A 12,277-nucleotide genomic window follows, 5' to 3' on the forward strand; every position below is an offset into this window, starting at 1 on the left:
TGAAAACCTTGCCCCCAACAGGAGTTTGAGATGGTTGCAGAAAAGCAGTGGTGGAGAGGCCCTCCTAGAGCCGCAGGCAGCTCCCCCTATGCAGCCCTACGGCTGGAGAGGTCCCCGCGCGGGGCTGCTAGAGGGAGAACCCAGCACTTAGCCCGGCTGGGGGCCCTGCACCTACCTGTGAGCCCCGGGCCTCCTCCCGCTCCGAATGGGGCGGGGGAGGGGAGTGAGTCCGCAAGGACGGGGCGCACAAGGGGGCCTCCAAAAGTCAGTCCTTAAGCCCTCCCGCCGCGTCGGAGGATCCTGGAGGGAGGCCCAGCAAGACCCCTGGAGCTGGGAGTCCTTTTCCTCGCGGGTGAATAAATAAATTATTAAGCGCCCAATACACAATAGCCTCGCTAGATGGAGACGAGGAATCACTGCAGCGGCTCTGGCGGCGGCAGCGGGGAGCGCGGGCGGGAGCGCAGCCCGGGCGGGAGGCGGGCGAGGCTCTGGCGAGGCTCACGTCTGTTTTCCTTTTTCGTGCATTATTTATTTCGCCTCCGCCCGTGGCCCGGCTGCCCGAGCGGCCGCTCCCGGCCACTTCCTCTCGCGGGCCGGCGTGACGGGCGAGAAGAGCTCGGGCAACCCCGCGCCCCGGGCAGCCGCGCGGCGCCACCGGGAAGGGCGGGGATCCGGGGAGGGCTCGCGCCGCTGGCTCCAGGCTCCTCGGAGGCGACTTTCCCCGCCCTCCGCCTCCGCCCCGGCAGCCCGCCCAGGCCCCGGGAGCGACGGGCTGCCCCTCCCGCCCCGCGCGCGGCCGGAGCAGCCCGGAGCCACCGCGCCCTGCGCCCCGTGCGAGCGCACCGCGCCCGGGCCCCCGGCTCAGGGCCCGGGAGGCCCAAGCAGCACGCAAACTTTTGCTCCGGTGCCTGGCGCTCCTCCCCGGCATGTGAAGCCCCCAGGGGCCCGCTCAGTAGCCAGGGTGAGGACCGAGGCCCCGCCTAGAGGGCGGGGGACTGGGGACGCGGCTGGCTTTAAATGGGGGCCGTCCGGTGCCTCGGAAACAGTCGGCCGCGGGGGTAACACGGACGTTCCTATACCCGAGTCGAGGAGGATTGGCTGGGGCCGCCGCCAGGCAAGGTTCCGGGAGACGCTGGAGGGGTGCGGGCGGAGATGGAGGCCAGGGGAAGCTCATGCCCCGGGCGGGAGGCCGGAGCTGGGGAGAGCGCGCGAGGTGCGCACGGAGGTGCATGTGTTGCAGTGTGCGCAGTGACGGCCGGCGGGGCACAGAGGGTGCACGCAGCCTGTGATTCCGTGGTGCTCTGCATGCAGGGTCAGCAAGTGTGCAGGCAGGAGTCGGTGGGTGCGCACGGCTGTTGGTGTGGGTGTGCACGCAGGGTGAGTGGTGCCCGCCGGGTTTGAAGTGTGCTCACGGTGGGAGTGAGTTGTGCATGGCTGTTTCTGGGGAGGTGCATGGGGCTCTATAAGTGTACTTGGCTGTTCCTGGAGGTGTGCTTCGGGTCAAGGTGTGCACTCAGGATTCTGGGTTCTGCACGGGGCCAAGGTAAACACTCAGAGTTCTGGGGGTGTGCGCCGGGATAGAGTGTGGGTTCTGGGAAGCTGTCTCCTTTGAGTGTGCAAGAAGGGTCAGCAAGTGTGCACGCGGAGTACAGGGACAGGCTTGGTTTACCAGGGTGCCTCGGGGTGCGGGGCGTGCCCGCCCAACCCGGACTGCTACGTGTGGGGGTGCGCGGCGGCGATGGTGCCCGCGCTGCGCCCGCCTGACAGGAGCTTTGCTCTCTTGACAGTTCTCCGGGAGAGCGAGGGTGCCTCGGGCCGAGATGCTCCTCCGGGACCTGGTGCTGCGTCGTGGCTGCTGCTGGCCCTCACTGTTGCTGCACTGCGCGTTCCACCCGTTCTGGGGCTTCGTGCAGGTGAGCCGAGGCGCCGGCAGCACGCTGGAGGTCCTTCGGGACAGGGCCCGCTGGGCAGGGGGTCGCTTCAAATCCTGACCCCGGCTTCCTGCAGCTGCCCCTCTGGTTTGTCTTGGGGAGAGCTGAAGAGAAGCAAAGATGCTGGGGGCCCCACAGCCTCCTGCCCTAGAAATTCCTGAGGGAGGCTTCAGGGCAGGGCCTGCCTGCTAGGGCCTGCAGGACAGGGTCTTTGAACAGAAAGGTCTTGGAAACGCCTTCTTGATGACATTCTATTTCAGAAACGTGGGAAAAGAAGCCATAGAGCTTTTACAAACTTGGAAAGAAATACAGTCTCAGGAATATACATCCTTTATTTCCCATGAAAATCACTAGTAAACTTCAATTTAGCCTTCTTTAGCTGGACTTCAACATAGGAAGGCTGTGTTCCTCATAGGTCGCGGAGTTGGGGACATGGACAGATTGCGTGTGGCCACTTGTGGGGAGTGTAAGAAGAAACTGCCATCTGTAAGGATTGCTGGAGAATGGGGTCCTCACCCTGGGTCCCAGGGCAGAGGCCAGTTGGCCACTAGCTGGACTCATTACTGTTAGAGTCGGGGAGAGGGTTCAGTGGGATGGTCCCCAGTGCCTCCCAGAATGGACCCAGTCAATAGCACAGTGCAGTGGTGAAGAGGTGGACTTTGGTGTTAGCCTTGAGCTTTGAGCCCCAGCTCTGCTGCTCACCAGCTGGGGGTCTTTAGACAATGCACTTAACCTCTCTGGGCCTTGGTCTCTTCTCCGTCACTGTGCTCTTCTAAGTGCTTGATGAGCCCAAGCAAGTAAAGATTACTTAGCACAGACCGTAATAGACACTAAATGGTAGCTCTTGCTGCCATCCTTGATATTAGTAATAGTAATGCTGCACCTCCATCTGGCTGGCCGGGTACTCAGTCATCATTATATAGTCTGTTCAACATTTTTGAATTGTTAGTGATTCAGCAGGCACTGGAGGACATTTTTACCATTTTGGGCATTGAAATACCCCTTTCTGGGGTATTTGCAGCTTCATGTTCTCCTGGTGGCATCTTGGGGGTTGGGGATTATTCAGATGGTTATCCTGAGTAGGGGGTGACAGTCCAAAGAAGAAGGCTTAGTGTGCAGCCATTTGCCAGTCTGCTATGGTCCCTGTGCTGTCCCAAGCAGAGGGGCCTGCTGGGAACCAGCTCAGTCAGTCCTGTTTGAATGGTGGCCTGTGACCCCTGAGAAAGAACAGGGGCTTGAATGCTGGAAGGAGCGTGCTGCATGAGTGAGTGAGTGGGTGGGCCGGGATACACCTCCCACCCCCCCCCACCAAGGCCTGTCTTCTGTTCTCTTCTCTGGCTTGCCTCAGTCTCATTCACAGTTGTTTTCCTTTCGGAATTGACAGCTTTGTTTAATGTGTGAAACAGCAGTTAATAAACTCAGCTGTGCCTCCTCAGGATGCAGGATTTTGTCACTTCTAAACACTTGGGCTGTTCGGGCCGAGCTTCCCTCGTACAACTTTCAGTTGAACCTCCAGATGTTACGCACACTTCATTTTTATAACTGTTTGTTTACAGTTTTCCAGCAGACTCAGCTAGTGTGGAGAGCAACATGATGATGTCAGTCTCCAAGCGTAGAATTCGGTCATCTGAACTAGCAGGTCTGAAACAGCAGAGCCACTTCCTCCCCGCCACCACCACCAAAAGAAAGAATTTTGTGAAGCAGCTCAGTTTTTTATCCGTGTCCTTCAGCCCAGGCAGTACTTACACAACCATGTGTGTGTTTCAGATGCAGTTACTCAATACAAATCAATTTTTGTGAAAATCAATTAGAAAAGGAATCCTCCAGACAAGTAGAATGGGCAAAATCTTGGCTGGAGGCTCTGGAAAAATTCATCTGCAAATGATAGGGACTAGGAAGCCAGAGGAAGGGGGGCTTTGGCGTGGATGGATATGGTTTTTAAGCAAAGTTGCTAAATCCAGAGGAACAGGGGAGAAAAGGAAAAATGAAGTCCGTGAAGCCATGTATTTCCCTCGAAGTGGGGAGACTTGAATCTGTCATGTCATAGGAGTTTCTTGAATATAGCAAAAGAACTGAAAGCTTTCTGTATTTTCATAAGCATTTTGCCAGAAGAAGCCCCCAAAGTTATAAACATTTGGAAGGGAGAGACCAACATAACAAAGTCCTATAATTCCAGGGGCAAGAGACCTGTGGTCCCCACAAAGTACCAGGTTCCTACCCCGAAATCAGCCCAAGGCCCCTGGGTGCTGCCTATATGATAAGAAACTTAATCATGAAAGTCAGGTGACATTTAAATTGCCACCAGGCAGGTAGGGGCATCCCTTAGCCTCTCCCTTTTTTTCTTTAATGTGTCTGGAATTGAGTTTTTCAGCTTCTGTGATTTAGGGCTCTTCTAAGTTCACTTCCAGAGGATTCCTTTTTTTTGCAAGTGGAGAGGATGACAGGCTGGCAAATTTATTAGGTGTGACAGGAGTGTGTCTCATCAAGTTCCCGTGGTACTGGCCTGTCTCCATAAAAGATTCCAGAAGCCATCATCTTTGTGGGTGGCCTCCTAAAGCAGTCAGGGAGACAGGCTCAGATCCAGGCCAGCGCGTCTCTGTGTGCTGACAAGAAGCCACCCAGACCCAAGCGATGCTGATGGTTAGTCACTACAGTTTACTTGCTTATTCAGCAGCACTTATTGGGCACCTACTGTTTGCTGGGCCCTGTGTTAAGTGCAAGGGACCTGGTGGTCCCTGCCCTCATGGCATTGACAATCTGGTGCTGGCGAGTTAATTAAGTAATTATAGGCAAGAAAACTCGGCAGGAGCAAATCGTTTGGAGATGGGACCTGGTGGGAGAGTCAGAGAAGCCTTGATGGTGTAGCACTTCAGCGGAGATGTGAACGAGAAAAGTCAGGAGTCAAGGTGCAAAACATGAGAGAAGGGTCCAGGCCGAGGGAACAGCCCTAAGTCCAGAGAAGAGAATGGGGCCCCTGGAAGAACCCCCAGGGAAGGCCACCATGGTAAGCCACAGACATCGTGTCTTACACTATGGACTTGATTCTGAGGCCTGTGAAAGCTTTAAGCAGGAGGTACCATAATCTCAGATTGGCATTTTAGAAATCTCAGTCCAGCTCCAGCAGAAAGGATAGATTTGGAGAGGGTGTCAAGGCAGGGGGCAAAGAGGCTGGCTGGCAAAGATAAGGTTGCCAGATTTAGCAAATAAAAATACAGAATGTCCAGTTAAATGTGAATTTCAAATAAACAGCAAATCATTCTTAGTGTTAAGTATATCCCATAGAGCATTTGGGATATACTTATACTTTTGAAAGTGTTCATTATTTATCTCAGATTTAACAGGGTGTCCTGTATTTTATCTGGCAAAGCTAGGTAAAAGGCAGCTGTGGCCCAGTGGAGATATGATGACATCATGGTTTAGGACAGCAACAGTGGGAGTGGGGAGAAGTACATGGATTCAAGGACTATTTAGGGGCAACATCCACCAGGCCAGAAAGCTGCATTGATTGGCCAGGAGGGAGTGGGAATGGGCAGGCATGGAGCACCGTGTCCCCAAGGCCACCATGGCGGGCACCAAATCCAGGGGACTGCAGGGCCCACCTGTGCCTCCATGATGGCAGCATTGGCAGGATTCTGGCCCCTGGAGAATGCTGCAGGGCAGGGGCGGAAAGGCAGCTGATGGCAAAACTTGTATAAGAAGTGGTTGCAGGAAGTAATTATAGTAGGTTTTCTGTGGACTTTAGGCAAGTCATTGATCTCTCTGGGCTTCTGCTACTTCTTAGTCAAGCCCAGCTAAGAGCAGGTGACTTTGGGGGCAAATTTCTTCTCCTTGCAGAAGACCCAAACCAACCAAGCCAAGTGTTGGGATGAGCTCCTAGGGCCGAGCTTTCCTCTCTCCTGCCTAAATACAGCATCACCAATCCACAGAACCCCAAGGTAGACACAGAGTTGGGGGACAGGATAGACTCGTGTACACAGACCATCCCCCAGCATGTTTTTCATTGAGCACCAACTGAATGCAGGGCCTGTGAAACTGGAGAACATTACTTAGCCTCACCAAGCTGTTGTCCCACCCAGTGAGTGTGGCTAATACCTCTCTTGGTTATTGCCACAGCAAATGAGAGTCTGTTTCCTGTGGCTGGCACACAGTTGGATTCAGCTCTTGGTCAGGATTCATAAAGCACAGAGCCACCTGCCTGCCTGCCCCAAGACGCTCATGGCTTAGTGTGGAGAGCCAACATCACAAACAGTGGGAAGCGTGCCCAAAGAGAAGGGTTTACAAGGGGAGGAAGCAGCATGGAGCAGGTAGTGATCTGGGGCTCAGGATGGCTTCCCCGAGAAGAAGGTGGCAAGTGGATAATGGGTCCAAGGAACCAGCTGTCAGGTGGTGGAGGCTTGCGCAGCACCAAGCCCCACCGAGGAGCCTGGAGTGGGGCCCAGTCTCGAGGAGGACAGGAACCCAGCCTGGGTGCTTCCGTGATGACAGTTGGTCAAGCAGTTGTGCCCACTCCCATTGCAGTGGGGCCCTTAGACGAGAGACCAGGAACCATTGATTTGTAACATGTAGTGCACTCCTTTGCTCCCCGCCCCTCCAGCCTCGAAACCTGGCCCTGATTCCCCTGCCTCCAATTTCATCGCATTAAACACCCTTAGATATCTGTGCCCTTATATCCTCTCACAAAAATAGGCCATTGTGTTGGGCCAGGTTAAACAAACGTGCTCCTCTTGAGCTCTCTCACATAAATTGCACCTTGGAGAGTGGGAAAGTAATTGCTTTGGCAATGGCATTGTTTGAAGTTCGCACACCAGTAGAAAAGCCATCGCAGAGGCCAGCTGTTGGGAGGACGGAGCTTTTGAGCAACCCCTGTGGCCTTAGAAGGTTGGAATCCAGAGGAAGACAGGTCCGGCAGTGATGGGGACAGCCGACAGTTGCACTGATGGAGAAGCCAGTGGATTTGTCGCTGACTTTCAAGGAGTTCATCATCTCCGTAAAATAACTGAGAAAAGGCTTACTGTCTGAGGACGCGCTCTTCTCAGTAGGAGATGAGATTGCCTTCCAGAGTTTGGAACACAGTCAGTGGTCCTTTAAACACACTGAAAGGTGGTGAACAGGAGCTTCTTGGCCTGGTAGATATTAAGTTAGGGCTATAAACCAGTCCACCTCCTGCCGCTGGCCTAATGGCCATTACGCCGCCTATTCACATCCACCAGGTGTGAAGGGAGCATCTGAGTCCCACAGGCTCTCTCTGCAGGGCCTGGGACATGTGCAGAAAAGGGTCTGCCTTGGCCTCCAAGGCTGTATAAAATGCCTTTCACAAAGGCAGACTCCATGGGGCTGCTTGCAAGGAAATTGGGGTTCTGCATTGCTACTCCCCTGAGATGACAGGTTTCTGCTGCCCCAAGATGACAGCCAGAGAAATTACTATGCACATCACTGAGGTGGGGGTGACCACCAACTCTTTCCTTCATGCCTTTACATCAGCTTGTTTCCTGGAACAGGCCCAAACCACAAGCTCATGAATTTATGGCACTTGATACACTGGCGGTTCTCACACTGGCCGTAGGTCAGAAGTTCAACCTGGGAAACTTCAACAGAATATACCCATGCCCGACCCCACCTGCAGAAATTTTGACTTAACTGATCTTGGGAAAGTCTCAGGTGTGCGCATATTTTAAACCTGCCTGGGAGAGTCTAATGCACAGTCAGGGCTGGGATCCACTGGTCAGCCACCTACTCTTCCTAGTTTACAGGTGAGAAACTGAGGCTGATGTCAAAAACAAAATACCAAACCAGGAGTCAAAAGGTGGATTCTGGTCCAGTTTTTAATGCTCACTCATTCATTTATTTGTTCATTCATTCATTCACCAAACATTCACTGAATGCCAGACCTTCCCTTAGGTGCTGAGTTATATTAGAGAGAGAGAAAAATAAAAGGTCTGGCCCCTGCCGCCACCAGCTTCCAGCCCAATGGAGGCTAGTAGGAAGCAGGTAATCACCCGGAAGTAGATTTCTGCCCCTGAGAGTGGAACCTGGTGCCGGGAGTGCCTATGACAAGGAGATGGGACCTGGTCAGGGAGGTCAGAGACACTTCTCTGAGGAGGTGGTAGCCAAGCTGAGTAATGGCAAGCAGGAGAAAGGTGTGGGAGAACATTCTGGGACACTGGAGCAGCATATGCAGAGGTGAGGGGCATGGCCAGGGTCCAGGGCTGGGAAGAAAGGCACTGGGGGCAAAGAAAATGGGGAGAGCACCGGGCAAAGTGGGGCTGGAGACATCATCGGGGCTGCCCCTGAAAGGCACTGTGGCTCCATGATCTGAAGTGTGGAGCAGGCCGCCAGGGCCTGTTGGGGGCATGTAGATGGTTTCGTCAGGTGTGTTTCCCACAAGACCACGCAGGCTCCCCTCGGTCACCTGCAATACCAGAGCAGAGGCCTGTCTGGGGAAGGTTCCTCACTCAAGTTGAGGGGACCTTAGTCCACAGTGGACACAGGAAGGCCATCAGGAGCTGTGGTCAGAGAGGTGTGGGCTTGGCCTTGCACTGTAGCAAGGAAGACTAGAGAAGTGGTTGGCTCAGGTCTCTGAGCAGGTAAAATCAGGATCCCACCACCATCTGGGTGTGAGAACTTTGGGCAGCCACCTCTCTGGCCTGGGCCTCAATTACACAATGGGGAGATCCTTGACTTTACCTTCAAGTTCTTGCCTACCTCTCACTAACATAAAGATGATTGCCACCATCCCATAGCTGGTACCTGGTAGAGTTGGAAATAAAACGTTCTTTTCCAAACCAGCCAGGCCAGCCTCCCACAGCATTGTTTCCGTTTGAGCCAACTTGATTTCTGTATTCTTCTGGTCATGGCCTGGGAAAAGATTCACAAGTTCCCTCTTAGCAGGGATTTGGGGTGGGGGGCCCATTTCAGTGCCCAGTTGCCTATTGTCTTCTCTCTGGCACGTGTGCCCGTTTCTGCAGGTGACGCACGGCGAGCCCCAGAAGTCCTGCTCCAAGGTGACCAACAGCTGTCAACACATCTGCCAGTGCCGGCCCCCACCCCCACTGCCCCCGCCACCCCCTCCCCCACCGCCTCCCAGACTCCTCTCCGCCCCAGGTAAGTAAAGGCTCGCTCTGTTTCCGGTTCCCCTCTGTGTTTTCCCGGCCTTGGAAGAACCTGTGAATGTAGCAGAGGGCAGCCTGGCCTCTGGAATTTTCCACTGGCCGAGCAGGAGGGAAGCCAAGGCCCAACTTTTCCCTGCAGTCTGCAAAGCGCCTTTCCCACAGACTGTTCCTGCGAGATGGAGGAGGATGTTTCTCCATCCGTTAATCAAATAAAAGTCAATCTCCATTTTTGATGAGTGACTCTGCCTGAACTGTTCCGAAGGCCAGAGTTTTAAAAGGGGGCAGCCACTGGGTACTGGTCTTAAGTACCCACCCCCATGCACCTGGTTTCATTTTTCAACTTTAATTCATGTTTTAGGAGGCAGCTAGTATAGAAGCGTAAGGGAGGCTTTGGGAGCAAAGTTATATAGACGGCTTTCAGCCATTTGCTCCGAATTCTGTCACTCATTTGCCTTGATTTCATCTACGAGCAATTTGATTGTGGTCATTCAAACAAAGGAGGGTTTCTCTAAGCCAGTAATGGCCTCAGTCCTGACCTGCAGGGGTTAAGGGTTCCCTGCTTACAATTGCTGATTGATTAGGTCTCTACCAAGGGAGTCTATATGTGGGATTGATCTCTCCAGTTTCAGCCTGTAGAATGCCCCACCATCATGTGTGGCTCTACCTCATTAAACACATCTCCGTTGAATTATTTGGGGCATATTTTAAATAACCTTGACGATGCCAGTTCTCTGGTAGGCTGCGTTTCCAGCCTTCTGGTGCCCAGGCAGGGATGCAATGTTCTGGAGGGTCTTTGCAGATCAGGTGCATTTCTGCATTGTCTTTACTAGGCCCCTACCTTCCGCCATCCCTACTGACACCTGTGGCCAGGGCTTCTCAGAGGGTGGCTCTCAACATCACCTGGAGCATTTGTTTTAAAGTGCAGCTTCTGGGGCCCATGTCAAACCCACCAAGGCTGTCTTTGAGGTGGGGCTTGGGGATTAGCATTTTAACAAGTTCTGAGATGATTCACATTCAAACCAGGCTGGCCCTGTGCCCCAGGTCTCTGCAGGACCCTCCTGTCCAAGGATGCCCATCTGTTACTTGCTCCTGAAGGAATCCTGGGCTGTACTGTGGGGCTCAGCCTCAGCCTATGGAGATCACTCCCTTCCCTTCCTTTGGAATCCCTCCTCCTCCATTTGGGCTCTAGGCCTGTGCTGTTTCCACGTGTGCTTGTATCTAATGGAGCCATAACTTCCAGTTAGAGTCCCTTCAATTCATAGTGCACTAAGGGAGCTTCTGGGCCAGACACAGAGGTAAAAGGCCACTCTGATGTCTCAGCTTCCAAGGGAAGGCCCAGCTCTCAGCAGTCCACAAATGTGGCCAGAGAGAGCCCAGAGATTGTTCTCCAGGTACACTGGAGATCCTAGAGGAGTTGGGCCACAGTAACATTGATCTCGGTCTTAAAGAATAAATGGGATTGTTCTAGGTTAATAAGGAGGTTGTGGAGAAAAGACATCCTGGCAGAAGGAATAGCACAGGCAAAGGCCTGGAGGTATGACTGTGAGACTCATCTTAAAAGTCACAAGCCCTTCAGTGAGTTTAAGGAAATGGTCAAGGGGTGGACTGTAAAGGGCCTTATATGCCTGGCTGAGTAGATCATGTTTCATTCCGTGAATTATTTGCTAAACGTCATTCACCATATCCAAATACCTATTACTTGGCTTACTTCTTAATTTTAATAGTCTCACTTTTGTGTTTATATAATTTCCAAAGAAAACTTTGTCTCAGATCACTATTAATCAAAAAGTAGTGTCGTCTGCTTACATAGAAGGTGACCATAAAAAATAAAGGCAGGGAAAACAAACCAGTGGGTTAAAGTTCCAGCATTCTGCAGAAGGTTCTGAGTTCAAGAACCTTTTTGTTTAAAAAGATCTTTTGTTTAAAAAGATACGTCTACCACTTGCTTCTCTCTCTTAAGAGGTGTCAGAACCATAATAGAACCATAAGAAGATTTTTCTCTCTGAAGATACCTAAAGGTTTGTGAGAGAATCAAAAGGACTTAAGCTCCTTGCTCTGTGTTTCAGTGTGTTTGACTGCTGGGTCTGTGTGCCATCCGAAATCAGCTCATTCAACTGCAGGGACACGCTCCCCATCCTTTAAGAAACTTCTGTGGGTAGTAATGAGCCCACCAATTAGTGTTATCAAGGAACTGACATGACTCTGTATCATCTGCTTCAGAAAGACCAACTTTCCTGACAATGTGGAGGGTGGATTTGGGGTGAATGGCCAGGCTGGAGTCAAGCAGGGGCCCTTGAGGTAGTTCAGGCCCTAGGCCGCCCATTAGGACCTGAGGCCAGGCTGGAGGTCGCAGAGAATGGGAAGCAGGGAAGGAGTGCCTGGTGTAAGGAGACAGAGGCCTTATGTTGAGCTTCAATCCTGGGGGCTTCTGGGGGAGAGGAGAGCAGGGTAGTTTGGTCCTATGTCAGGCCTTGCTCAGTTATATGTCGTAGAAGCCCATGTTGAAGCGGTATAAGCAGTACAAAAACCAGGGAGAGAGATGTTAGTTTTTTTACTCACATATCAGGACTTTCCAGTGGCAGGTCTTACATGATGATGGTTTTGGGTTTCTGTCTCTGTCTTTCTGTCTTTTGATTTTCTCCTGGGTTGCCTTTTCTCTCAGGCTAGCCTAATTCTTGTAGCTCCAGAATTTCATCAACCTTACAGTCAGTAATTTCCCTACAAAGAGAGCGTCTCTTTCCAAAACCTTCAACGAAAATCCTGGGGCTGACTTTCACTGGACCAGCTTGGGACGGACTACATGTCTCTCTCTGGACCAATCCTGGTGGCCTGCAGGATGGAATATTCTCATTGGTCAGGCCTGAGCCAAGTGACTGCCCTTGGAGTTGGGGGTGTAGGGACAGAGATTAAGGGAGTGGTGACTTCCCCAGGGAAAATCCAAGTGGGGGTATAACCCTAGGGTGAGGACGTGGACACTGGGCAAGGAGGACAATGGCTGCACCCCACAGCTATGGTGTCCTGGGGGTATATGAGGCAGATTAGATGAGGGCAGAGTATGTGTTTTATACATTCTCTTGGTCCTCTTTGAGCTTAGCCCAGACCCTGCACACAAATAGTGCCCAAGAAATGTCAGACAGAGATACAGCCGTACCCGCCATGTCAGCCTGCTCAGTGACCCCCAAGGAGCTAGCTTCTCCCGGAGGGCACGGGCTTCAGTGCTCTGAAACCTCTGTGGCC

The 12,277-nt window shown here is 52.7% G+C and overlaps 1 protein-coding gene across 4 annotated transcripts in view; it reads left to right on the plus strand.

Annotated features, from left to right (window-relative positions):
• The first annotated feature begins 473 nt into the window (after positions 1-473).
• PRIMA1 (proline rich membrane anchor 1) overlaps positions 474-12,277 on the plus strand; it is a 53,280-nt gene continuing 41,476 nt past the window's right edge. For 3 of the 4 annotated variants that reach the window (XR_005054024.2, XM_036991883.2, XM_036991878.2), the window contains exons 1-3: positions 968-1,114; positions 1,788-1,913; positions 8,897-9,032. Coding sequence is in view for 3 of the 4 variants with exons in the window: in XM_036991883.2 (XP_036847778.1) it covers positions 1,821-1,913; positions 8,897-9,032 (229 nt within the window). In the remaining variant the exon portion in view is untranslated. The other variant, XM_036991879.2, reaches the window with a different exon arrangement.

Source organism: Manis javanica, chromosome 8 (genome assembly GCF_040802235.1).
Source record: "Manis javanica isolate MJ-LG chromosome 8, MJ_LKY, whole genome shotgun sequence".
Taxonomy (NCBI): domain Eukaryota; kingdom Metazoa; phylum Chordata; class Mammalia; order Pholidota; family Manidae; genus Manis; species Manis javanica.